This window comes from Delphinapterus leucas, chromosome 7 (genome assembly GCF_059928025.1).
Source record: "Delphinapterus leucas isolate spDelLeu-1000000601 "Yukka" chromosome 7, BTC_Dleu_Yukka2, whole genome shotgun sequence".
NCBI classification, from domain to species: domain Eukaryota; kingdom Metazoa; phylum Chordata; class Mammalia; order Artiodactyla; family Monodontidae; genus Delphinapterus; species Delphinapterus leucas.
Genome location: NC_143135.1, coordinates 41,002,006 through 41,029,908, shown reverse-complemented (window position 1 = coordinate 41,029,908; position 27,903 = coordinate 41,002,006). Strand labels below are relative to the sequence as shown.

The window sequence follows — 27,903 nt, the reverse complement described above, 5'->3', positions numbered from 1 at the left end:
TGGAAATAAAAACAAAAATAAACAAATGGGACCTAATGAAACTTCAGAGCTTTTGCACAGCAAAGGAAACCATAAACAAGACGAAAAGACAACCCTCAGAATGGGAGAAAATATTTGCAAATGAAGTAACTGACAAAGGATTAATCTCCAAAATTTACAAGCAGCTCATGCAGCTCAATAACAATAAAACAACCCAATCCAAAAATGGGCAGAAGACCTAAATAGACATTTCTCCAAAGAAGATATACAGATTGCCAACAGACAGATGAAAGAATGCTCAACATCCTTAATCATTAGAGAAATGCAAATCAAAACTACAATGAGATATCATCTCACACCAGTCAGAATGGCCTCATCAAAAAATCTAGAAACAATAAATGCTGGAGAGGGTGTGGATAAAAGGGAACACTCTTGCACTCCTGTTGGGAATATGAATTGGTACAGCCACTATGGAGAACAGTATGGAGGTTCCTTAAAAAACTATAAATAGAACTACCATGTGACCCAGCAATCCCACTACTGGGCATATACCCTGAGAAAACCATAATTCAAAAAGAGTCATGTACCAAAATGTTCATTGCAGCTCTATTTACAATAGGCAGGAGATGGAAACAACCTAAGTGTCCGTCATCGGACGAATGGATAAAGAAGACGTGGCACATATATACAATGGAATATTACTCAGCCATAAAAGGAAACGAAATTGAGTTATTTGTAGTGAGGTGGATGGACCTAGAGTCTGTCATACAGAGTAAAGTAAATCAGAAAGAGAAAGACAAATACCGTATGCTAACACATATATATGGAATCTAAGAAAAAAAAAATGTCATGAAGAACCTAATGGTAAGACAGGAATAAAGACACAGACCTGGGCTACCATGGTGGCGCAGTGGTTGAGGGTCCACCTGCCGATGCGGGGGACGCGGGTTCGTGCCCTGGTCCGGGATGATCCCGCATGCCGCGGAGTGGCTGGGCCCGTGGACCATGGCCGATGGGCCTGCGTGTCCGGAGCCTGTGTTCCGCGGCGGGAGGGGCCGCGGCGGTGAGAGGCCCGCGTACCTCAAAAAAAAAAAAAAAAGACACAGACCTACTAGAGAATGGATTTGAGGATATGGGGAGGGGGAAAGGTAAGCTGTGACAAAGTGAGAGAGTGGCATGGACATATATACACTACCAAACATAAAGTAGATAGCTAGTGGGAAGCAGCCGCATAGCACAGGGAGATAAGCTCGGTGCTTTGTGACCACCTAGAGGGGTGGGATAGGGAGGGTGGGAGGGAAGAGATATGGGAACATATGTATATGTATAACTGATTCACTTTGTTGTAAAGCAGAAGCTAACACACCATTGTAAAGCAATTATACTCCAATAAAGAAGTAAAAAAAAAAAAATATTCTGAGAAGGGTCCATAGGCTTTATCAGACTTAAAAAAAAGGGTCCATTTTTCAATAAGTGGTTAAAAACCTTTAGTCTATACTTTTTTAAAAGTGTTATTTTAAAAATGAATACGTTTCATGTATGTGGCCCACTAATGGCAAGTAGAGCGGATTGTCACCTCCCTGCTTCTACAGAACATTAACCAAGATCCCATTTATTTTGAGGAGCATTCAGATCATGCTAGTTAGAATTAATCCATCTTTTGATTCAGCCTATCCTGGTCTTTATAATTTCTGAATTGCTATTATTGCATTCTCTGCTCTGTGTTTCTGTCATCCACAAATATGATAAGCAAACCCTCTGTATCACAGATTGCCACACCCTGCCTGCCCATCAGAATCAACTGAGGAACTGTAAAAAATAGACTCTGAGGTCCTACCTCACACTTATAAATACTGACTGTGCACCTAGTGATTATTCAGCACTCCTGGCACTTGTCTGTGGGTTCATATGTGGGAATACCATTATTTTATATCATATATACTATTTATAACATTCATTAAAATATTATAGAAGTTAGAATTCTGTAGTGTCGCAGTAGCTATGTCTCTCCAGGTTGACCTGCAGTACTGTTAGTTTCAGACAATTATTGATTTATATTATAGTGCTATAATTCATACTTCTCCATTTTGATCAAGCTTTTTTTGAGAAATGAACAGTTTACCTACCTCACATCTCTGATCTGCCATCTCACAATAATCTTCTCAAAAAAGGAAACTATCTTTCATTTTTCTAGTGACTTGATAAAAACTTCTGACCCCTGCTTTTTCACCTGACTTCTTGTAACTCATTCCTTAAATCTTGTTTTTGAGCCATTGATATCAGCCTCACTATTTGGTTTGGGTTCCTTTAGAAATCAAGACTGAGACAAGGATATGGAGTGGGTAGTTTATTTGGGAGTGGGAACGGAAGCGGGAGTAAGGAAGTAGGGAAGAGTAAGACCAGGAAGGAGGAAAAGCCCATGTAAGAATGCATTACTGGGGCTAGATTATGTTGGGATTTCCTGAAAAGTCTTCAGAATGCCAATCAGGTTTTTTTTGTTGTTGTTGTTGGTTTCTTTTGTTTTTGTTTTTTTGGCTGCGATGCACGGCTTGTGGGATCATAGTTCCCCGACCAGGGATCAAACCCAGGCCCCCTTCAATGGAAGTGTGGAGTCCTAACTAACCCCTGGACGGCCAGGGAATTCCCAGTCTTGTTTTTCATTAGTTGAGGGTTGCCCTCCCTGCTCAACCTGGGGGAGCTAACCTGCCCATTTTTCCAGGCTGTGCTTGCTTACAGGCTGAGTGGCCCATTGTAGTGCCATTGAAGGCCCTGAATGGGCAAATGGAAAGATGAGCTAATGTATGTTTAAAGTGACATTCTAGGGACTTCCCTGGTGGCTCAGTGGTTAAGAATACACCTCCCAATGCAGGGGATGCGGCTTCGATCCCTGGTCAGGGAACTAGATCCCACATGCATGCCGCAACTAAGACCCAGCACAACCAAAAATAAATAAAATAAAATAAAATAAAGTGGCATTCTAGGGACTTCCCTTGCAGTCCAGTGGTTAAGACTCTGTGCTTCCCCTGCAGGGGGTGTGGGTTCAATCCCTGCTGGGGGAACTAAGATCTCACATGCCAGACTTCCCTGGTAGCACAGTGGTTAAGAGTCCACCTGCCAATGCAGGGGATACAGGTTCGAGCCCTGGTCCAGGAAGATCCCACATGCCATGGAGCAACTAAGCCTGTGCACCACAACTAATGAGCCTGCGCTCTAGAGCCCGTGAGCCACAACTACTGAGTCCACATGCCTAGAGCCTGTGCTCTGCAACAAGAGAAGCCACCGCAGTAAGAAACCCGTGCACCACAACGAAGAGTAGCCCCCGCTGTCTGCAACTAGAGAAAGCCCGTGCACAGCAACAAAGACCCAACGCAGGCAAAAATAAATAAATAATGAATAAATTTATTAAAAAAAAAAAAAGATCTCACATGCTGTGGGGCACAGCCAAAAATATAAAAAAATAAAGTGGCATTCTGTTAATATGAGGTGTCTTCCCAGGACAGTCCACATCACAGCTATGACCAAAAGTGGCCCGAGGAGCTGTGACATGGGGTACCAGTGGTACTAGCTACACTCATCTTTTATATTTTATGGAATCTATTTTTTTCCTTTCAAAAATCAATTACATTTGTTTGTTTCTAGAATTCTTCAGTTGTTAGAAATAACCTCATGTGCTAGTTCTCTCCGTATCCTTTGACTGTAATTCATCTTGACAGAGAAATTGGACTTACCTGTACTGGGCTTTAGTTCCAGCACTATGTTTGTTCAAATCTTTTCGTTCCCTGACACAGAAAAGTGGGACAATCTAGGAGTTAGAGTTTTGCTTTCTCTATTGGGATTAAAATACTTTGTAAGTTCTAACAACAGAAAAGTCCCTTTTGCTCTCTCTTGTATTTTGCAAGTCATAGATAATTTTGAGGTTTGGCCTTTTTGAATCTACTGGTCAATTCAAATTTCTTTTCCTAGCTCTGTTAAAGTTCATCCCTCCCTTGAGTTTTCTGCTGTGGAATCATGGCTTTAGTTTCTGTGAAAACTTTGAAATGTTTTCTTAAATTTAAGGAGACACATATGACTATGTCTAGACTTTCTCTTTATGGCATCACAAACACTGTTTACATCTGCCCCTTGGTTGGTTAGCACTGGACCCTTATTGACTGTCTTTGTGCAATACAAAGGCTTCTGTCATTTTTTTGCTCTCCCACCCCATTCTTTCTCTTATTCCTCTTCTTCCTGTAAAAGCTGTCTAATATTCTAATACGGTCTATTAGCATTCACATCCTGAACTATCCTTTTTGCTCTCATTTATTCCATTGTTTTGGGACTCTTATTCAGTGATTACAGCTAATCTGATAAACTATTTGGAGCTCAGATATTAGGAATGGTAGTTTGGGAGTGGTTATATAACACATTTGTCTTTTGTCAGGAACCTAGGATCCCCATTTTCCCCACCTTTTCTTCCTTATCTTTGAGACATTGGATCACAGGAAAGATCAACTGACTATTAATACAAGGCAAAAGTAATTTAGTTCTTTGGAGAGAGAAATATAAAAGTTTCGACTTGGGTGGTTTTAACATGAAGAACACGTACATGGCGTTTTCTTCAGTACATATTTTAAAATTTAAAATTTAATTTCATGGCTAGTTAAAGAAAGGAAAGTTAAAAGGAAGGAAAGAGAAAGGAAAGCACTGACAGTGGCACAGAGGAAAATATTTAAGGAAAAGAGAAGATTAGGGAAAATCAGGGAGTGGCATTGTGGGATTATATTAAGTATGATAAAGCGAGTTCTGCATTTGTTAACCTGTGTGTGTGTGTTTCCTGATATAGGAGATCTCACATAATGGTGTTCAGAAAATGGTTGTTAATTATGGTAAGGTGGTAACCATGTAATGATTATTTTGTAGATGTAGTGATCATGGTATATGCCTCAAATGTGAATGGTTCCTAACACCAGCACACCAGTGAAACTTGCATTCTTAGAAAAGCTATCACAGTAACTTATTTGTTGTTCACTTGCCGTTCGTTCATATGCATGCAGTTACAGTATGTGCTGGATGACCTTCTGAGTATTCTAACAGCTTTATTTTAAAAATCAAGTAGTGAAATAAATGCCAAACCAGCACTTTCTCTGAATGTTTAGTAATTTGTGTGAGGGTATTTGAAGGAGACTTTTCCAAAGTCTGCACAAATTTCATGTCAAGAAGATGATGTTTTTGTAAACATTTCAGCAGGTCACAGTTTTCTTAGACTCACCTTGATAGTTGGCTTTTATTTACTCACTTATCCATTCAATATTTATTTATTTGAGTGCCTTCCATGAACCATGTACTTTGTTAGTCACTGGGGATAAATAAGGAAGGAACCTTGCCATCAAAAAGTCTAGGAGAAGAGATGGAAATGTAAACAAATACCTGAATTTTAAAGTCAAAATAAAATTGAATGCTCTCAATGGGTTTTGTTTTTAATGAAATCTCTTCAGTAATAATAGCATTTGATATTATTGAATCCTTGGATTCATAAACTGAGTCATTGGTTGGTTAAAGTCAACATATTATTCTCAGATGCCAATTCTGATTTCTTTAATAAAGCTGAAAATTGTTTAAGAATCCAATAGCTTTGATTTCCTTAGGTAAATGTTAAGCTAACCATCCATCCCCATTTTCTTCCAGAGAGAAGTATTGTTATTTTTATGCCTCTGTGTTTAAGTGATAGAGGTAATTTAATTGAAAACAGTTTAAGTATCCCTTTTAGGGGATCAGAGGGGAGCAAGAGCCACCCATCTGATCACAGTGACCATATTGCTTTTAAACTTTTTTTTTAGCATAATAAAATAAATAAGTTGATAAATATGAAAATGGTCTGTAAAATTGACTTAAAATTTTCTGCATATTCATTACTGTTTTCCATAGGAAGATAATAAATAACATTTTCTGCAATGTTCAGTCAACTCGTGTTCAAATATTTTAGTAAGTAAAATGCACATAAAGCCTTAAAATCATTACTTTTCTTGGAAAACTCAAGCAGGCCCTGGAGATTTTAAAAGCTCCATTTAATTTTAGATGACTAAATGGTGTTTTGCTTTAGAAGTTAAAAAAGAAGAAGTGTTATGAAAATAGTTTATTCCACACCAATAAAGTCTGATTGGCTTATTTATTTTTATTTTTGAACAAGATAGAGTAATTGTGGAAACTTGTGTTTTAGGAACTTCCTGTTTAGATTGTGTTAAATAACATACAAAGACATAGACAAAGTAATACGAGTTGTGAGATAGGACTTGACTCAGTTAGACAGGCAAAAACTTCAAAATGCATTTTTAGCATTAGAGGGATAGTTCACTTTCCTTGGATTATTTGTTCCTTTTTGAGTTGCATGGATATTTATGGACATTCAGTTTTATTCTTTCCTTGGTAATTTGATCATTTAATTTGATAATCTAATTTTACTGGATAGTTTCCTTAACAATTTAGTTTCAATGTTCATTATTCCTTAACTTTTTGTAAACAAGCACTTAAATCACGAGAACTCATTATTATTAACATCAATAATACTAATAAATAATGTTAACATTTATTGAGACAGTTTGTATAGTAGTACATAAGCTCTTCATGAGTATTATCTCACTTTAAATAACCTCTGAGTTATTATTATTATTACTGTTTTATAGATGGCATTATTTAAAAGAACTCTGCAGTTAGTCCTTTGGAAAACTGAACAGTGTTCAGAATGTGAGCAGCCATACCCTTGATGTATCTTCTTTATACATATGGATTTTCGTATCTGATAGTATTCCTGTTAAACTTGTTATTTCTAGACCTCCTCACCCTTAATTATGTCTGCTTAGACTTGAACTCTCTATATACCTTTTTTTTTCACGTCTTTATTGGAGTATAATTGCTTTACAACGGTGTGTTAGTTTCTGCTGTATAACAAAGTTCTATATACCTTTCACTATGCACCCTCTCCCCTCCTTTACTGGCTCCCAAACCAGGATGCTGCAGTCTTGGAAAGACAATCCCTGTAATATTCTACCATTATCTATTGTGTATTTTGAGCTCAAGGCTGAGATTGAAATTTTTCTGAATGAGAGAACCACCTTCAACCATTATTATTAAAAACTGAATGACTTTGGAAATTTGCTTATGCTACGGAGTTGGTAATATTTCTTAACGAATTCAACCTAAAATTACGAGGAATAACGATGCTTAAATGCAAAATTTATACTGTGGTAAAAGTGATTTTGATGACAGTGAGTGTTGTTTGGATCACAAGTAATGTCAATCTGCTTTACATGTTGTCAGAAGTTAAAAAAGGAAGTGGGATCTCCATTTCCACACAAATTTGCAGCAGCTATATTTCCTAGATCAAAGTACGGTTTTAGCAGTGGTATTCAGAACTCAGTGTAAGTAAAGGATTTTCCATATTTCAAAATCCATTTAACTGCACAGTCAGGGAACTTCCAAGTAACCTTCAACTGGAATGGATTATCTGCAATGTAATGACATGCTAAAATGTAAATATCAGGAGAAGAATCTAATATAATTCTATAAATACCTTTCAAGTGATGAATATGCACAATTAAAATCATATACTTGTGGGCTGGTACCAATATTTGCCAGCCCCTATCTGTAGGAAAAGACATTTTCAAAGGTGAAATATATAAAATCTCATTACAGATGAGCATTACAGGTAAACACTGATGTTGAGGATAGGGAATACCAATTTTTGAGTCCCAATTAAATGACATGCTCTCCTTCCAAACTAATTTTATTCTTCTCATGTGCAGATCTGCATTACAAAAACTTACTATTATTATATTTTGAATTTTTTCAATAAAAAAACTATAGAAAAATATGTTTGTCTCATTATAGAAGTACCTACATAGTAGATTTGATTTTGCTTTTTGGCTTACAAAGTCTAAAATATTTTCTGTCTGGCCCTTTAAATAAAAAGTACCGACGCTGAGTTAAACAATTATTCGTTTGTTTTTAAGTGATCCCATGATTATCCAAACACAAAGAAATAAATCTCTATTGGTGAGCTTTCAACTATCAGTAGAGAAAATAATACTTGTATATGATTTCTGGAACAGACTTTAGATTACCCTTTAATCCAGCTTCTTTATTTTGCAGTTAAGATTCCAAGGTTTAGTGGAAGCTAGTCATTGGTAGAATTGAAAATAACTAAGATATTCTGATTTTCTGTCTAGTATACTTTATTTACATGCAAGTGGTTTTGCTGGGTGCTAAGGATATTAAAGAAGAAATATGAAAAACAGTGCCTAAATCATCAAGGGATGTTATAATCTAGTTAGGTAGTGTATCAGCCAGGGTCCCAACAAGAAACAAATGGCACACTAAAACGGAGTAACTGAGGATCATTTAGTAAAGGACTATTTATAAAAGTGTGAAGAGAGTTAGGGGAAATAACCCTTATTACCACCCCAGGCCTGAAGAGACAAGGGATATAACTGTAGGATCTGTAGACGAGGGTCCCCAACAGGAGCTGTAGCTTTTAGTGGAAGAATCCAGCCACTGCCAGCCTGTGCTGTTGAGGAAGGAGCTGATGATATCCCCACCTATAAATACCTCAGCCTCATTCTCCTCTTGCCCTCTCCTTTCCTGCTGGTGCCTCCTGTAGTCCCCCATCAAAAGCCAGATGACAAACAACCTTTTGATGCAGTCCAAAATGGTCTGCTTCCTAAGCAAACACTGCCATTTAAGAGAGTGGATCTGAAGGGACAAATGGAGAATATCCAGAATAGGGAGCAAGGTTGTTCATACAGTAATGCATGGTAACATATTCTAAGTGTGAGCAATCTAGGCAACATGTATTTTAGACAATAGCATATAAACACATGAAATATTTTATGAGCATTTTTGTAGTACTTTATGTTTTTTATAAAGTACATTCTTAATTTTATCTTCACAACAAGTTTAAGATAGTGCCTTTTATATCCTGACATCTGGAACAAAAGTAGTTCAGCTCTTGGTTTTCTAATTTGGTAGCCCACTTGTTCCATTGCATAAAGTTGTTCTGTTCTCTAATAGAAGCAGATGTTTTTTTAAGTGGTTAAGAGCTCAACTTCAGCAAGAGACCAAATACTAAAAGCCAGGAAGGCAAATAATGTATTGTAATTATTTATCATTTGAAAATTCATTACTTTCACATTTTTGTAAACTGACCTTTGCTGGCAGATGAGACTTACATAGTAGAGATTCTTAGCATAATAATGAATTTTGAATATTCCAGTATAATACTGTCATTAAAATTCTGGATTTTGTAGGTAGAAAAACCAGTTTGAGTTCTTGCTCTACCACTCACCTGCCATGTAAACTTGGTCGAGTTAGTCTCGCTCAGCCATGATTAAATGTAAAAATAAGGACAACAGGTCATATGGTAAGCTCTCGATAAATATTAGCTCTTAGTAGTAGTATTAATAGGCTACATAACCAAAACTTCAAATTTATATAATGTGACAAGTGATATTTATAGGTGAATTCATTCTACAAGTATTTATTAAGCAACTAAGTGCTAGGTACTCACTTTGCTAGATGCTGGGATGATCTTGTTCTCCTGGAGGCTAAAGGTGCATAATTTACATCTGATTTATATTAATAATTGGTGAATTAGTAAACTGCCTATACTGACATACGTACTGCCAGCCTGAGAGTTTATTGAGCTGTCTTCATTAACCATCAGCATACCAAAAAAGAGTAGGTTAGTTTATTTTGTAATAGTTTTGTGGTCAAAAATTAGCACAATTTTCCACTGTGCTAGACTCACTAATCTCAGCGAAATGCTAGGTTGGTGTGCATTTGTCCCCTAATGAGGGAGCAGCCATTAATTTGGGGTGTGTTTGTGTGTGGGGAAGACTACTGAGTTAAGAATAGAACTATTTTTAAAATTTTACTAATATATTGATCATTGACAGACCTTAATATCTGGTTTCCTTTTCTTTGCCAGTTGGAGTAACTACTGGTGACTGTTATTTGTACAGCACTGTCAGAAGGTTTAATGTTTGGGAAAATAAATTGATAGCACACTGAAGAGTTAGTAGTTGCTCTCAGTTTTTAGAAAGGGTCTCTAGAAATTATTTGAAACTTGCTTTTGAACTGTCAGTTTATTTATGATCCATGTTACATTATAATAATAATTCAAATTAAATAATTCCCAAATTTTTATTATTTTATTCTATTTTATACATGGAAAGTTAGTGTTTAGTGGTCTCTTACATGGTAAAATTTTTATTAAAATGTAGTGTTAAATTTATCTCTATATTTTAAATTTATTAAAAAGTCATTTTGCTTATGCAAAGCATAAAACTTTAGTACTTTTTTTTTTTTTTTTTTTTGCGGTACGCGGGCCTCTCACTGCTGTGGCCCCTCCCGCCGCGGATCACAGGCTCCGGAAGCGCAGGCTCAGCTACGGGCCCGGCTCCGGAAGCGCAGGCTCAGCTACGGGCCCCAGCTGCTCCGCAGCATGCGGTATCTTCCTGGACCGGGGCACGAACCCGTGTCACCTGCATTGGCAGGCGGACCCCCAACCACTGCGCCACCAGGGAAGCCCAGATTTTAGTACATTTTGTTTGAGTAGTTTAGGATACTGTGATGATCCTTGGGGAAATCTGATTTTGTTTTTAATAGATCAGAGGTTCCATTTTTCATTTTCAGATCAAGTCACTATGGGGCTAGTATCTTTGCTTAATTTTGATCTGTTACTATGACAAAACTTGTTTACTCAAATAAGTGTCAAACAGATACTGCCGGCAACTTGAATAATTTCTACCTAGTAAAAATCCCAAATGAAAAATGGTGAATTTAATTTTAAGTGGAAAAAAATAGTTTTGTTAGTATACATTGATCTTAAGTTTCTTTCTTGGTTAATTAAAATCTACTTTGATGCTTTTATGATAATTTCCTTTAATACCTCTATCTGCTAAGTTTAATATTCAGTTCTAAAATAAAATCAGGTAAGGTCCTAGTAAATGTATCTCTGTTAGGTATTTAAAATTTTACCCATGAAAAGTTATATAAATAAGTGGTAAGAAAATATTCTTAAATATACCTGTGCTACTTTCCTATATAGTTTTTGTATGAAATGCCTTTATGTTTCAGAGATGTAGCCATCTGACAGAATAAGAGCTCTTTGTGGTCCTGAATCTTTACCATATTGGCAGTGAGCTAGTTCATATAGAATAATCTAAGCTCTGGTTGTTACTTTCTAAATGAATGTGCAGTTGCTACCTTCAACAAGCTTTATTGTTTAAAGAATACCTCCATTGTAGCCTTCAAGTATTTCTTCTGTTTTAAGAGGTCAGCTACTTTTAACTGAGATTAAGAGATAGGAAGTAGAGAATAGGAACCAAGGAAAATAGGAGGGTTTAAGTCAGATGTAGAAAGTGGTAAGCAGATTTTTGTTGTTAGATTCCCCCCCATGGGTTTGGGTAGATAATCAGATGTGAGCTTGGTTGGTAGAATTATAAAATAAAAGGTAATCAGAAAAGATGTTTTTATTTTATTTGGGGGAGGCTTGCTCACTTAAAACCAAATGGTTCCTTTGTTTTAATTGACTGTCTGCCTACAGGTAGATTTTTTTTTTTTAGTTGAGTGAGGTTAGACACAGAGGTAAAAAAGACAAAGAAAAACTCAATTACTGTGGACCTTGTTTTCTTTAGTATCTGTAAAATGAGAAGATTGGAATTAACTTCTAAATTCCCCTAAGCTCAAATATACTCTGAATATTTCTAACAGGAGAGTATCATGATAACACAGCTTTGAAGATGTATAAAGTAGATAAAATTGATTGGAGGCTGTTGAAAGTGATCAAGGCTTGATATGATAAAAATGTGAAAATATGGTGGTGATAGAAAATCAGAAATATCTAGATCAAAATAGATTGATACAGGGAAGAAGAAAGAGGGATTTAAAAATGAGTCATTTATTCATTCAACAAATTATTTATAAAAACTGATCTCACAGGTTGAATGTAATAATATATATAAAGCTCCCAAAAGAGTACCTAATGTAGTAAACACACTTTTGTTGCCTGTGGTTTGCTAGACTTGAAGTTGCCTCCCCCTTTTAACTAGGTTTTATTTTGTTTTAGTTGCAGTGAGGTAGGAATTTGAGGACACTAAAAGACTGAGACTGATTAAAGGTCACCATGTGTTCTCTTTCAAATGACCCAAGCAATATTTAGCTATTACCGACAGTGATTTCCACCCTCTGTCCAAATGGGTTGGACATGTTTGAAGATGGGAAACTTCCAGTCGGAATGGTCCTGGGCCCATAGCTGGCTCTGATAGTTCTAATGATCAAAGGCAGGGTATCAAAGCCTGGAGCTGAGCCCTTGGAAGGAATTTCTAGAGTTTTTCTTACAGCAGTATTCTAACCCACTTCAAGTACTCCTCTTGGGGCAGAGATCACAAATTGTTGATGAAATATACTCTCTGGCCACGGTGAAATACCATTAGGACTCTCCATCGTGTTATTTGGGAATACAAAGCTCGTATCTATGTAAACGCATTAGAGAGTCATAAATATCAGAAGAGCCAAGGAGGAGGATTCCTAAACAAAGGGACTTCCAGCAGAGAATTTGCGTGTTATTTTATTTCCCCTCCATACATATATGTAATTATTTTACCAGTAAGACTGGTGTCTTTGGTTGGTTCACCATTCTTAAGTCTAAACTATAATCTGTCTGTTCTCAGATAAATTATAAAGGGCAATCAGAGAAAACATATATGCTGTATTTGCTTTGTTAGGCAGAGGGTATGCCTGCCTAGGACAAGCTAGTCCCTTTGTTTTACTTGAATGTGCAATTTATGGATCTTTTAGTTATGTGAACTGTATAGAGTTGATTGCGGCGGGGGCGTGGGGAAGCAACCCAGCTTCCTCTGTTTGAGCCTTAAGTAGGTGAGAAACAGTATAGTATAGTGTTTGAGAACCTGGACTCTGGCATCAGTCTGCCTGAGTTACTGTATGTATAGATGGAGATGGCTTTAGATATGGTCATAAAACCACCATTTTAGGTTGATCTCAGGTCTCCCCTGAGAGAAGGCCATTGTGATCCAGTTTTCTTTCCAGATTGGAGTCAAGTTTGTAGCATATTCCTGTGTTTGAGGTGAGGAACCTTTTTTTTCTCTTTTGGTCTTGTTCATAAACTGTGCTTAGAATTCTAGAACATTTATTAGGAAGGTCCTCATGCAATCCTGAACTGTTCACATATTTTAGTAAGGTCTTTTAAATATTAGCTATTATTAATTGAATCTTTTGCTTAAATTATACTGAAAATTATATTTTAACTTAAAAGGAAAACATTATTCACAGTAGGCGGAAAGCTGAAGTTATAGGCTTACAATCCCATTTTTTTTTTCAGTTATTTTTGGCACATTCTCCCCAGAATATGTATCTCTTGGTGGGAATGTAGAGTCCATGTCTGGGATGGAGATAAAATTCTGCTTAACCATAGGCCAGTTGAGGCATGCGCCAACTCATATATCTGGAAGGACACAGGAGGTCTAGAAGAGAAGCAGGTAGGTAAAAACTTGAAAACATCTGGAGTGAATAAGAGATTAACAATACTGGTAAAATAGAGGCGATTTCATAGTATATTTAGAAAATGGCTCTCTATGCTTGAATTCCCTTAGCACAACTAATTAGACCACGGTGTGTGGAACTGTTTTAAAAGGGTTCTGAAAGGTTAAAAAAAAAAAAAAAGGTGTTTTACTCAATTTCAGAACATCAAATGATAAAAACAAAAGTCTCATAAGATCAATAGGATATAGAGGTTTAAGTAGTTGGTACTTTTAGAGGTTAAATCTCTATCTTTTTCAAATAATCTATGACTTTTCATATTTTTCTCACTCAACCTATGTCTGTCCTCTGTCCCTTTAAATATTGTTGTTTCTGGTTTTGTACTCTTGAGAGAAAAAAACCCAAACTTATATGTACATTTCAAGTGCTACTTTATAAAATCTGAATTATCAGTACGGCTTTAGAAAAATCTCTGTTGGAATTGCCTGGCATGTTCAAGGACCAGCAAATAAACTAGTAAAGCTAAGAGAGAATTGTAGGAGAAGAATTGGAAACAAAAAGTAAACATCACTCTTCAGGAATTTTGCTGTAAATGGGGAGCAAAGAACTGGGATAGAGACTGAGTATAAGGAAGATCATGAGAAAGTGTGTGTGTGTGAGAGGTGAGGAATTGTGGCATGTTTATAGTCTAAGGGGAATGACTTAGTAGAGAGAGAAAATGATGATGTAGCAGACAGGGAGAGAACTGCTTGTGAAATATCCTCAGGTAGGTACCAGCAGATTGGACCTAGTGCATTTATGGAAAAGTAAGCCATTGACTAGAGCTCAGGAAGTTCATCTGTAGTAACAGAATGAAATGCAGGAAATATGGGATTGGAGGGTAATTTGATGATTTGATGATCCTTTTTTATTTATCATTTTTGGAAAGAAAGGTCTCATTAAAAGCTTAAATAATTATCCTTCAAGCATAGTAGTAGAAAGGGAATAAAATTGTAGGGAGATAAATCTGAGTTCAAATCTAGCTCTGCAGTTTCCTAGCTGACACCTGACAGAACTTGGTTAACAATGTCCCTGTATTATTTAGGAGTGCAAAAAAGAAATAGAATTCACTCCAAGGTGGTTCAAATAAAAAAATTTTAATGAAGAATCTACTTTGAGAGAATGAGCGGGGTTAAGATGATGGACAAGGGGTGGTTGGGCAACAAGAGACTAGTAACTATGGACAGCTGTTACCTCGCCTGAGGCTGATGAAACAAGGGTGGAAATGGTGTGTTCAGAGTCACAGCTGAAGTTGTGAAGGGAAGACCATCTGGTTAAGACCTGTAGTCATGGAGGCAGCAGAGAAGAAATAATCACCTCTCTCTCCTCCCAAACTCCAGTTTCCTGCTGTCATCTCCCAGCCTAAGTGGAAACCAGTTGCATGAGCTCGGGAGATGCAGTGTAGGGCCCAGCCTCCCCAGGGTGGCGAGGAGGGCAAAGAAGGGATCTGGGAGGCAAATACAGAATAATTAGTATAATCGCTAAGCCTCAACTTCCCCATATATAAATGAGGTTACTTGCAAAATTGTTGTGATTTTACATGGCTGCCAAGCACCTGCCATGTTGCTAGCACATAGTAGTGTTGATAATAACAGTAGTAAATGGTAATAATTATAAGATGGTGTAGAATAATGATTAAGAATCCTTAAAGTTTTGGAATGAGGCAGATCTGAATTTAATTTCTGTCTCTGCCACTTACTAATCATGTGACTCTGGGCAGGTTACTTCACCTTTTTAGTCTCTGTTGTGTCAATTGTAAAATGAGGAAATACGGCTTACCACAAAGAATTCTAGTAAAGATTAAAGAAGACATTAGGTATTAGGCAACTAACGTAGTGCTGGGGCATAGCTTACAGTCTAAGTCACCACGGCTGTAATCATATATTTTGATTGATTAGTAAGAATAGTAAATGAGATTAGTTTCCAAGTAATACTAGTTTCCACCCCCCGCCGCCCCTCACACACACCTTTTTTCCCCTGCTTGTCAGTTTTTCTGACTGGGGCCCTTATTTGTCAAGGTTACTATCTTAGAAAGTACAGTTTTAGTTTAGCTTTTTGGCGGTCCATTTATTTTATGTTTTTGGTTTATGTTCAATAAACACAGAGTTAAATGGGCCTAAGTTGGAAGGCATAGAAATAGAAAAAGTTGGAAATACTGAAATTCAGTCAATTTCATTAGCCTAGATTTATACATGGAGCTCAAGCAAAATGTCAACAAGAAACATGAGAATAAAGGATGCTGTAACGTTAATTCACAGCTGTACCATAATAGACAATCTTTCAAATTTCACATAAATATCACAGTTCTGTGAGCTTGACTTGAGGACACATATATATTTTTCTTTTTGGCTACATAGGGAACAATGAAATAAAACCTCATTGACGTAATTGAACCTGATAACATCTCCTGGTTGTGCTGCTGATGTTTCTCTGTGGTATTGGTTTTGTAGAGCTCTGTAAAGCATGTTGGACTTATAAACATATTCAAAGAGAAACTTTTATCAGGATTCAACTTTATAACCACAAAGAAAAGCTGAATTTATATAAAGGCACAGTCTTGGGTTTACTTTATCAGAACAACTAAAAGAATTTTTTAAATAGTATGCACCTCATATGTTACTTATGAGAAAATGCTGTTTTAAAAATTATTTTTTAACAGATAACTACAGTGTGTGAAAATATGTACTAATTTCTGATATTGTATTTGAGTTTAGATGGGAACAGACAAATGTAATATTGGAAGCTCCTAAAAACAGCAATTAGGGCTTCCCTGGTGGCGCAGTGGTTGAGAGTCCGCCTGCCGATGCAGGGGATGCGGGTTCGTGCCCCGGTCCAGGAGGATCCCACATGCCGCGGAGCGGCTGGGCCCGTGAGCCATGGCCACTGAGCCTGCGCGTCCAGAGCCTGTGCTCCGCAACGGGAGAGGCCGCAATAGTGAGAGGCCCACCTACCACAAACAAACAAACAAAAAAACCAGCAATTAAAATTTCATGCTTTCATTAAATGATGTCTTATAGTATAATAGAACCATGTTTTGAGAACATACCATAGCCACTAAAACTTCCTTTTTTTTACTGAAAATTTAGCAGTATTTGAATTATTTATTCTTATATTTAAATTATTTATAGGATCTACCTTGCTATTGAGATTGAAGTTTAGATGCCTAAGGTTTTGCTGACTTGGGAACAGTTTATATACAGAGCATATACTGTCTACTTGGAAGTAAAATTTTAAAAGAGCTACATATTATATAGGAGGAAGGAATGCTTCTACCAATGTTTCTTAAACTTTTAATATCCATGCACCATCCACTATGTATTCAGTATGTGTGGCAGGCGCCTACCAATATTAGATAAATGTATAAAAATGATTCATAATTTTTAAAAACTAAAATAAGTACATTATCAGTGAACATTGTTTGCAATATTAAAGGTATTTCTGTTTCAGCTCACTGATGAGTAAATAGGTTGTGTGTTGTAGATTCAGCACATATATCCAACCAGATTCTTTTCTTTTCTCTATTTCTCTTAAATTAGAAAAATTCAAGCAAAATTATAATTTACAGTGGAAAGTAGCAAGTAGTTTTTTTCGTTGTTGTTTCTGAATACTCAAATTCAACATGGACCCTCGAATCATAAAGAGACTTCTCACTGAAGATTACTTTTGAGGCTGTGTCAGTTGCTAAGTTAATGGTCATTGTCACGCTTTAAAACTTGAGAAATAGAAGTTCTTTGCATTTTATTGACTACTTCTATTTGCTATTTATAGTTTTTCTTTGCACTCCATTTTCCCACAGCACACTGAAAAGATGTACTTTCTGTGGCCAAAAATGGAGTGCATTTACACTTATGCTATTCCTTTAACACTGAATCGTGCCCAGCATGTGTGTTTCAACTACCAGCTGTTTTCTGTGAATAAAGCAGTGGTAGATCTGCAGTTAAGGGATATTCTAATTGTTTAGCGAGGCTCTTCCTTGCTGTACAGATTCTCTCAGAACTGATTCCAGCACATGTTTTCAAGTCTCTATCATAGTTTACAAAATAATCATTAAATAGGAAAAAAAATCATATTTCGTAGTATGGGTTTTTCAGTGATAAACACATAAAAAAGTTGGCTGCCATCGTTTGCTGTGTGTATTGCACATAAACCAAGAGCTGATTTGGATTCATCACATGAGTGCATTTACCTACCAGTAAAGTAAGATATTTGCTGTGTACAAATATGACAGTAATTACTCTTTTACCTTATATGCCTTTTCAGTTCTGTGATGTCCCAAGGTGTCACATAGTAAATACATTTTGGAAATGTTTTGGTCCATTCTCTCTTCCAGCATAATGTTTATCATCTGTGTGGCTAGTTTTACAAGTCTCTCAGCAACAGTTTATCTTTTTTATACGCTTTTCCTATGAGGAGCACAGAATCTGAATGGTGCCTCTAGTTTAATGTCACTTCTGTTTTAGGAACAAAAATCTTCAGTTTCATATAAGAAAGCATTATGTGATTGTTCTAGAAAAGTTCTACTGGTTTACCAAAAAGTCTTCACATTTTGTTTGAATGTCATAAAAGTTTCAAAGTGGACAACATTCAGAAGAATATAAGGTGAATGAATTGCGAGTCTAAAAAAAAGTCCAGTTTTTAGATGGTCACTGTTGTATGACTTAGTAATATTTTTTTATGGGTTTGTGTGGTATCATCACACCCACAGATTTGTAGTCAGATTGCATTAGAGTCTTGCTCTTGATTCAGGCTTAGCATTTATTCTGAGTTTTGTTACTATTTTTATTAGTACCTTAAGCCTTAGGAAACCAATTTTGGGCCATTTATTTTTTGGACTGGAGACATAATGTAACAATGCAAAAAATGCAAATTCAATAGATATAAACAATAATATTCAAATGACACGAAAATACTTTACCTAGGATGATTTGTAGTCATGCAGAATAATGCAGGCCTTAGGGCACCTGCCTCGGTTTTCAATATGTATGGTTGGGAATTCCCTGGTGGTCCGGTGGTTAGGACTCTGCGCTTCCAGTGCAGGGAGCATGGGTTCGATCGCTGGTCAGGGAACTAAGATGCAACAAGCCGCTTGGCCAAAAGTTTTTTAAAAAATAAAAGATAAAAACAAAATATAATTGTTAAGATGATGATATTTCTGTGGAAATCAGAATTAATCTTGCAGTTCACAATGTTGAAATATATGTAAACTAAATTGGTTCTTCCCCGCCGCCCCGCAAATATTCCAGACCCCTGAGGAACAACTAGTGATTCACAGATTTGATTAATAATGACTAATACTCTATTACTGTTTCTTAATTTAAAATTTCATCTACGTGCTAATAGTATAGAGGTATTGAGCAATATTTTCATTAAGGATTTTGCTCCTTCAGAAATCGTGCACTCTACCCTTTATCATTAGTTCTACTGTCCGGGATCATTCCTATCAAGTAGAAACAAGCTCTAGAACCTACAATTTTAACAACAAAAGTATTATTCCCACATTCTTTTCTGGCTATTGCTCCATTTCATTCTTGCCATGTATAGCACAGTTCCTCAAGAGTTTACTCTAGTCACTGTCTCTACTTCTTTACCAGTTTAGACACTAAGGACAGAAAACACTATCGACCCACCATTATCTTTGAACATTACCAGTAACTTTGAAGTTCCCTGTATGGCACTCCCAGATCCAGTTTTCTTCTCCCCTAGAAATAACCATCCAGAATTTCTTCATAGTTTCCTGTATGTTTATATTTCTAAAAAGTATATTTCAATGAATATTTTATTTTATATTGCATGTAATTATACTGTATGTATCCTCTTGTGACTTTTCTCATTCAACATTATGTTTTTAAGATTCATTCATATAGGTTGTAGCTATCCTTCATTCATTTTCACTATTGTATTTCACTGCTTGAATGTACCAAAATCTCCCCATTCTGTTATTGATGGACATTTGGGCCGTTTTTAGTTTTCTTGCTGCCCCAAACAGTGCAGCTCTGTGCATCCATGTTCTTGTCTCCTGGCATCAAACTATATAGAAAAGGATCAAGCTTTGGGGTTTTTGCCCCAATCTGCTTTTGTAAAATATACTAAAATCAACTCAACAATATCAAATTGATATAAAAATTTCTAAACATTTACTCTTCATTTCTGTACTTTCTTATTGTGGACCACACCTTGAATAACACTGCTGTAAGATGTACCTAGCTGCAGCTGTATGATTCCTGGATTATACATCTTCTATTACTTATGCAGAAAATTTTGTTTTCTCAAAATCGCTAATATTCTAGTTGTCCAATTTATACAGAAGGCAGTCTACCAGCGATTTGTGGCTTTCACTGTATCTCTTTTCAGTTCCTAATATGCAGGGGATTTCAGACTAAGACCTGCTGCCTTTGGCAAATGTATTTTTGATCGCAGAGAAAGTGACTATAAATAAGGTTGATCTACTGCTTAAGAGTTTATTCAAAGCCAGAATAGCAAGTGGGAGGCAAGGAAGACTCAGTGTTAAGCAACCCTCCTAATGAAAGTATGCTGGAGTTAGCAAGAAATCAAATTCTACTCAGACTAATGATTAGGAGAAATGAGGTGTAGGTATGTCACCGTTTGATGGTATCATTTGTAGAAGAAATGTGGAGGTATGAATTGGATGATAGTATGTTAGGCAAGTATGCAGACTCAAATCTCATAGGGAATCTTTAGTGATCCATCCTGAGGTTCTGTTTTCACTCCTGTTCATTCTCTACTTTTTAAAGTGAACTTAAGAAAACATCAGATTTACAAATGTCATGATGATGGGAAGAATGGTGAATAGGCTATAGCCGACATTCCACTCTCCAAAGAAACCTGGACAGGCTGAAATCAGGACTGAAGTAAAGTACTGCAGTTGGGACTAAAAAGCCAGTTGTGTAAGAATAGCATGCAGAAAATGGAGCGTGTATATCAAGTATAAAAGAAATTTAGGGATTTTAAGTTATTTTAATCTTAATGTGAATGTTCTTAGGAAGTTATTAATGTCTTAAACTGCATTAATTAATGTCTCTAGAATCTAGAGTTTATGCTGGTTAAATCGAAACCTGAAATAATTATATGAGGACCACACTTAGGGCCATATAAAATACTGCGTAAATTTGATGAGCCTACTAATATATATTATGTACTTTGCATGTAGCTGTACCATAGCCATTTTGCAGGTACTGGTCCATGAATTTTGTAAGTGGTCTGGATTTTCTTTGGGAAGAGATAGGTTTCTCTTTACTGGCAAGAGATGACCTTCTGCAAGGATGGTGATAATGACAATTGACAATTTTTAAAAGGGGTCAGCAAGCTATAGCCCACTGACCAAATCCTGCCAGGAACATGTTTTTGTATGGCCACTGAGCTAAGAATGTTTTTTTGTTTTGTTTTGTTTTGCATGTTAAAGGGTTGTAAAACAAAAACAAAAACCAAAGAATATGCCATGGAAGACCTTATGTGGCTTGCAAAGCCTAAAATATTTACTATTTGTACCTTTACAGAAAAAAAATCTGCCAACTCCCTATTTAAATATCAGACCAATGAAAGAGTAGATAACATTTTATGATCTTTTGCAATCAGGATCCTTACGACCAAGGACAAGAAACAGCACAAATATTTCAGTACATAGAAATTGTGATTGTATTACAAATTAACTAGGCTTACGCTCGATACTAGGGTTCAAAGCCATGTAGAAAATCACAATTATAATCAATTATTTAGGCAAAAGGAGGAGACCTATTTATTACTTAAGTAAAACTTAAAAGAAATTTAGGATTAATGGTAGGTAGCAGTTATAGCTTGCCAAATTTAAGCTAATTTTATCTTCTAGAGCGCAGTGACTATTAGATGGAGAAGTAACCACACGGCCTGCTAGGAAGAGAAGGGCAGGAAAAAACTAGTCTGGTACTAAGAAGTTACCATTGAGAATCTATAAAGGAGAAAAACAGGAAAACTAATTATCTGTGAATCAAAAGGATTGTGTGTAGCTTTTTATAAATCCATTCCTTTATGCTTAATCTAAACCAAGGGCAAGCTTTTAAAAGTGCTTTTGACAGAAGTGCCTTATTGGTAAGGAAATAGCACCACCTACTGTCACTGGTTTAAAATGACAAATTATGAGCCTTTGGAGAGGGTAGGGAGGGGGAAGAACGGTGATTTGTCATTTTTCTTGTATTTTTAGTGAATGGATGTGCTTTTGGATTGATATTTTCAGTTCTGTGGTAATAGATATTTTGAATCTATATTTTGAATATAGATTAGTTTAGTGACTTTATCCTGACTCTTCTTTTGATTTCTCAATCACAGATTGTGTAATTAATAAAATATTCCATCTAGAGATAATTTTTATTCTAATCTTCCCAATTCCTCTCCCAAACTTTAAGGTATTTTAGGTATCTGTAATTGAAGATGCTCCATTTTGTCTTTACATATATTTATTTATTTATGGTTTGTAACTAAGTGAACTCTTTTTTTTTTTTTCCCCAGATGATTCTTTGGGATTGGGACTTAAAACAGTGGTATAAACCTCACTATCAGGTAAATATAAGTGATATCACTAATAATTAATATCTGTAATCAAATTTTTGACATAGAAATCTTCTGAATGTAACTTTAATTTATATGCCATAAGATTTTTCTTTAGCTGAACTAAAATAACCAGAACTTCATTTAGGTAGTTTTTTAAAAATGTGTTTTAATTGTAAGGGAAAAGAAAATAAGAAACCAAACTTATATAGTTATTTTTAAAATGTTGCTAATATAATCTGGGCTCATCTATATTAAATATGAGGCTCTTTTCCCCCCGGTTCACTCCACCTAGAGTTACTGATAAATGTACAGAAAATCGCACAGCTCAATGAATTTTCAAAAATTAAACATTCCATATAACTAGTACCCATAACAAGAAATAGAACATTACCAGCATCCCACAAGCCTCACTTGTGTGCCATTCTAGTCATTACCTATGTTTCCAAAGAAAATCCCTATCCAGACTTCTAGCAATTAGTTTTCTTTATTTATGAACTTTATATATATGGAATAATACAAAATGTACTTTTTAAAGATTTTTTGATCACTTATTGTTGTTATCAGTAGAATTAAAAATAGAAGTATAGGAGAAAAAAGGAAAATCATTCAAACATCAAGGAATAACTATGTTAACTTTTGATATATATCTTTATAGATCTTTTCCTAGTTTTCCATTGTATTGAAACATATGGTTTATATAATTCTAGTCTACAAAGATTGTAATATTATGTTTCATATGCTTTTGAAACCTGATGTTTTTCACACTAATAGATAAACATTAATAAAAATCAAATCTTTGTCGTTTGTGTTTACAGACATATTACTTCTATTGTCCCAACATAAAATTTTGCAAAATGAACACCCCTTTGAAAGGTTGATTCTTATTTTTAAACTTTAAATGGAATAGCCACAACAGCCCATTAAGAAAAAAATATTCTCTGGTGTAACTGTTACAGTCAGATGATGTGAGGAAGGCCACATCTGACCTAAAAGGGGCTGGGGTTTCTTGACCTAAATAGTGGCCTTTTTCATCAGTCATATTCACCAAGATCCTCAGTTTCCAATTAAAAGAGTATCTACCTAAATTACTGGTAGAATCTAAAGATAAGTAAGCAGTAATGGTTGAGAGCATGGGCTTGTGAACACACAGACTTTTATTTCTCTCTTCTCCTACCCCTCTTTCTCTCCCTAATAATCCTTTTTTTAAAATCAAAGTGTAGGGAATTCCCTGGTGGTCCAGTGGTTAGGACTCAGCACTTTCTTGCCACGGGCCTGGGTTTGATCCCTGGTCAGGGAACTAAGATCCCGCAAGCTGCACTGAATGGCCAAAAAAAAAAAAAAAAAAAAAATTGAAGTGTAACGCTCATATATAAAAGTGCACAGGTCATAACTATAACTTGATGAATTTTCTCAGAGTGAATATATACATGTGACCATTTTTCAGATGAAGAATTCAGCACCCCAAAAGCCCCCTGTGCTCCCCACCTAGTCATCAACTTCTCCCAAGTGTCCTTTCATCTCATAACACTGAGGCTTTCAATCCATGAAAATGGTATATTCCTTCACTGATCTGTATTATCTTTATCTTAATAATGTTTTTAGTGTAGGGGTCATGCATATTTTGTTAGATTTATTCCTAGATATTTAATTTTTAAAATTGTATAACATATTGTAAAAGGTATCAATTTTTAGAAGTTCCATGTTTTTAATAGTTTGTGCTGCCTCATAGAAGTTCCGTTGATTTTTATATTTTTTTTTGCGGTACGCGGGCCTCTCACTGCTGTGGCCTCTCCCATTGCGGAGCACAGGCTCCGGACGCGTAGGCCCAGCAGCCATGGCTCATGGGTCCAGCCGCTCTGCGGCATGTGGGATCTTCCCGGACCGGGGTACGAACCCGTGTCCCCTGCATCGGCAGGCGGCCTCTCAACCACTCTACCACCAGGGAAGCCCTGAGGATTCTTTTAGAGTCTTTAGGGATATAATAACGTCATCAATGAATAAGGACAGGTTTATTAATTTATTTCCAGTCCTTTGCCATTTTTCTTGCATAACTGTATGGTTTAGGGTCTTTAATGCAGTGTTGAATAGAATTGTTACTAGTAGGCAGCCTTGTCCTGTTCATGAACTCAGGGAGAAAATATTCAGTATGTTCACCACTAATGTTTTCTATAGATACCCTTTATCAGATTAAGAAAGTTCTATTCTAATCCCATTTTACTAAAAACTTTTTTCTTTTAAGTCATAAATGGGTGTAGAATTTTATCAGATGCTTTTTCTGCACCTATTGAGATGATCCCTGGATTTTCCCCCATTTATTCTATTGATGTGGTAAATTATATTGTTTTATTTTTGTGCCTGTGTTGAACCATCCCTGGAATCCCAGAATAAAGCAAATTTGATCAAGAAGTATTTTCTTTTTAAAAATATGTATCAGGGACTTCCCTGATGGTGCAGTGGTTAAGAATCCGCCTGCCAATGCAGGGGACACGGGTTCGATCCCTGGTCCGGGAAGATCCCACATGCAGTGGAGCATCTAAGCCCGAGCACCACACCTACTGAGCCTGCACTCTAGAGCCCACATGCCGCAACTACTGGAGCCTGCGTGCTCTAGGGCCCGTGCTCCGCAACAAGAGAAGCCACCACAATGAGAAGCCCGTGCTCCGCAAGGAAGAGTAGCCCCTGCTCGCCACAACTAAAGAAAGCCTGTGCACAACAACGAACACCCAACTCAGCCAAAAAAAAATAAATAAATAACACACACACACACACATATATCACTGGATTTTATTTATTAATATTTTGAATCTATGTCTACGTGAGAGAATTGGCCTATTATTCTTGTTTCTCATCATGTTTTGGGCATGTTTTTGGTATAAAGGTTATACTGGCCTCATAAAATAAGGTGGGAAATTACCTTTTTTTCTATTATCTAGAGGAGTCTGGTAAGATGGGTTTCATTTCTTCCTTTGGAAGAATACTCTGGTGATGCTATCTCAGTTTGGAGCTTTTCTTATGGGCAAGTTTAAATTATTAAGTTTCTTTAATAGTTTTAGTACTATTCAGGTTTTCTGTCTCATAACAGTTTGGTTAGTGGTGTTTTTCTCGGAACTCCTTTTGTTTTGTTTTCTCCAGCACTGAGACTGCTGAAAACGATATTTTACTTTCAAAATAGAAATCTTTTTGAGGATTTCTGCTTGGTTTCTCCATCTCTTGGCCACTGTTTACAGACTGGCAAATATCTTCAGGGGAAAAGCAGCTCTGAATTCAAGCTTGCATCTTTGTTCTTCCCTTCTCTCTGGGATCTTGCTTGGCATTTAAAGCTCTCCCTGTCTTTATAACCCTAAATTCCAGTTTTGGTCTCCCAGCATAGAGCTGTTTCCTAGCCTCTTAACTGCTCTGCTTCTCATCTTCTCTGCCCCATGTCAGCTATGAATCAGTAGCAAATTCTGTGAAAGGAAAAAGTAGCACAGAATATTGGGTTCATTTCTATCTTTTCTCTTAACTCTAGGTTCTTGTTTTTTCAAGCCCTGGCTGCTTGACTGTGTTCTGATGCCCTGAAATGGATGCTATTTCTATTTTATTTTGGCTTTTCTAGACCTATTGTTCTAGGCAGAAGAGTTGGTCTGATACAAACTAGTCCCTCCCAGCTGAAAAATTAGGCAAGCCTTTTAAGACACTTTGAACCTATTTCTTCATCTATAAATTGAGAATAATACCAGTTTCCTGAGAGGGCTGATTAAAATAATAATATGTGCCTGGTACATAGTAGCACACAAAAATATAAGCTGACATTATATTAAATTCAATAATAATAAATACTAACATCTCTGAAATTATAGTATAAGATATAAATGTTTTAGCATTTGAGGGACACACAGCCACCTACTCCTCCCCCTCCTCCACTCCCACAGTAACTGTTAAAATGTAGTATTCTTGGCTCTGTGTACAAAAACAAGAGTTTGCCAAATATAAGCCAAATGGGAAATAAGAATTTAAGTTAAACTTTTAAAGTTATAGCAAATAATTTGAATATTCCATTCGATCTGACGTAAGTCAGATGATGTCAGTCTCTTGCTCACTATGCTCTTATCTCACCAAAAATAAAAGCTGAAGTCCTAATCATGGACTTAAAAGACCCTGCACAATATGGTCCCTTCCTTTACTCCCTTTTACTTCTCTGACCTCATCTGCTTTTCTCTTTCATTTACTCTGCTGCTGCTACACTGGCCTTGTTATTCCTCAAACAAGCCAGGTAGGCTTCTGCCTCTGCATCTTTGCAGGCGCTAGTCTGTGTGCCTGGAATGCTCTTTTCTCACACTTTTGTCAGGTCTTAACATCATAAGTACTGCCTTCTTTTTAATGCCTTCCATCACTTCTTTTTTCCTTTTCTTGCTTTATTTCTCTTTGACCGCCTCAAAATCCATGACTCTCCATTGTCCATATTCCTTAGCCTGGAATCTGATGTTATCAAATATTGGTTCCAACATGCCTCTCCAACCTTATCTTCCACTGCTCTTTAAAAAAAAAAAAAAAAGTATATATATATAGCCTATACTTAAAAAATTTTACGTTCCCTGTACGTCACTATTTCACCACTTTTGTACCTTTATTTATGCTCTCTTCTTCTTGAAGAATGAGTTCCCCCAAATATTGTTTGTTTTTATTGTAAAAAATTCTTTTCTCCTAATCTTTCTGAGTAAAATCCTACCAAATGAACAGCTCAGCTCAAATGCCACCCTTACCGTGATGTGTCTGTTAATCACTCAGATTAAAGTTATCTATATATTCTTTGAACTCTGGTACCATTTTATCTGTATTTTTATCTCACCACTTTCCATAATAATAATATTTATCGCCCTTTACCTATATATTCTATACATTGCTTTATGTGTTCTGCATGTATCATCAGATTTAATTCTCCCTGATACTCTCTGCTAAGTACCAGTATAAACTCTGGAAATAACGCAAGAGGCGAACAAAGGAGAACTCTGAAAAATGCAAAGAGGAGAAATTAGGGACCCCAGTAACAGAGGAACAACATAGTGTGACAGGGTGTCTTGTAACTGTCACCCAACAGCAAATGTTGGGGTAATGCAGACTCCCAGCCTAACAACAGAACGTGATGCAGGTAGGCTCTTCCTTTCCTTAAAATTGAATGAGAGTCTTGCCAGCAACACCAAGGGGGAAATGATCAGGAACTCCATTGACGTTAAGTGGCCAGGGAAGTATGGTTATTCCCTACTAGGCATGAGACTCCCCTTCCCCAATGAGACAGAGGGTGGCCAGGTCTCCACAACACAGGTGCCTAGCCCAGAAAGTGCTCTCGGTCCTTGTGGCTTGGAGACTCCCTTCCCCGACCTAGAGGCACCAGATAGCCCAACCTGAGGAAGCTCCTCACCAACTCTCACCCGCAGCACCAGCAGGGACCAGTGGAAACCCTAGTGGCACCAGGAGAAAATCAAGCAGACGGAAAATACCACTGTGAATGCCCTGAGAATTAAATTTTCATTAGAACTACAGCCTGAAAAAGTAGACTAGGACTTGGTGCTAAATCTAAAGAGGAAGACCACCTCCTACTATAAAAGATTTAAATAGGACCCAGAGTCTTCTAGCATAGTTACCAAAATGTTGATAAAATTTTGAAAATCACCTGTCATACCAAGAACCAGGAGAATCACAACTTAAATGAGAAAACACAGTCAATGATTAACACCAAGATGATCGGATTTGGAATTGTCTGACAAAGAATTTTAAAGCGGCCATCATAAAAACATCCTAACAAGCAATTACAAATTTTCTTGAAACAAATAAACA

The 27,903-nt window shown here is 36.6% G+C and overlaps 1 protein-coding gene across 2 annotated transcripts in view; it reads left to right on the top strand.

Moving 5' to 3' along the window:
• Nucleotides 1-27,903, top strand: part of PDE3B (phosphodiesterase 3B) — a 173,406-nt gene that overhangs the window by 84,062 nt on the left and 61,441 nt on the right. For both annotated transcript variants that reach the window (XM_022555766.3, XM_022555765.3), the window contains exon 2: nt 22,048-22,098. In XM_022555766.3, the coding sequence (XP_022411474.1) occupies nt 22,048-22,098 (51 nt within the window). The remainder of the gene's footprint in view (nt 1-22,047; nt 22,099-27,903) is intronic.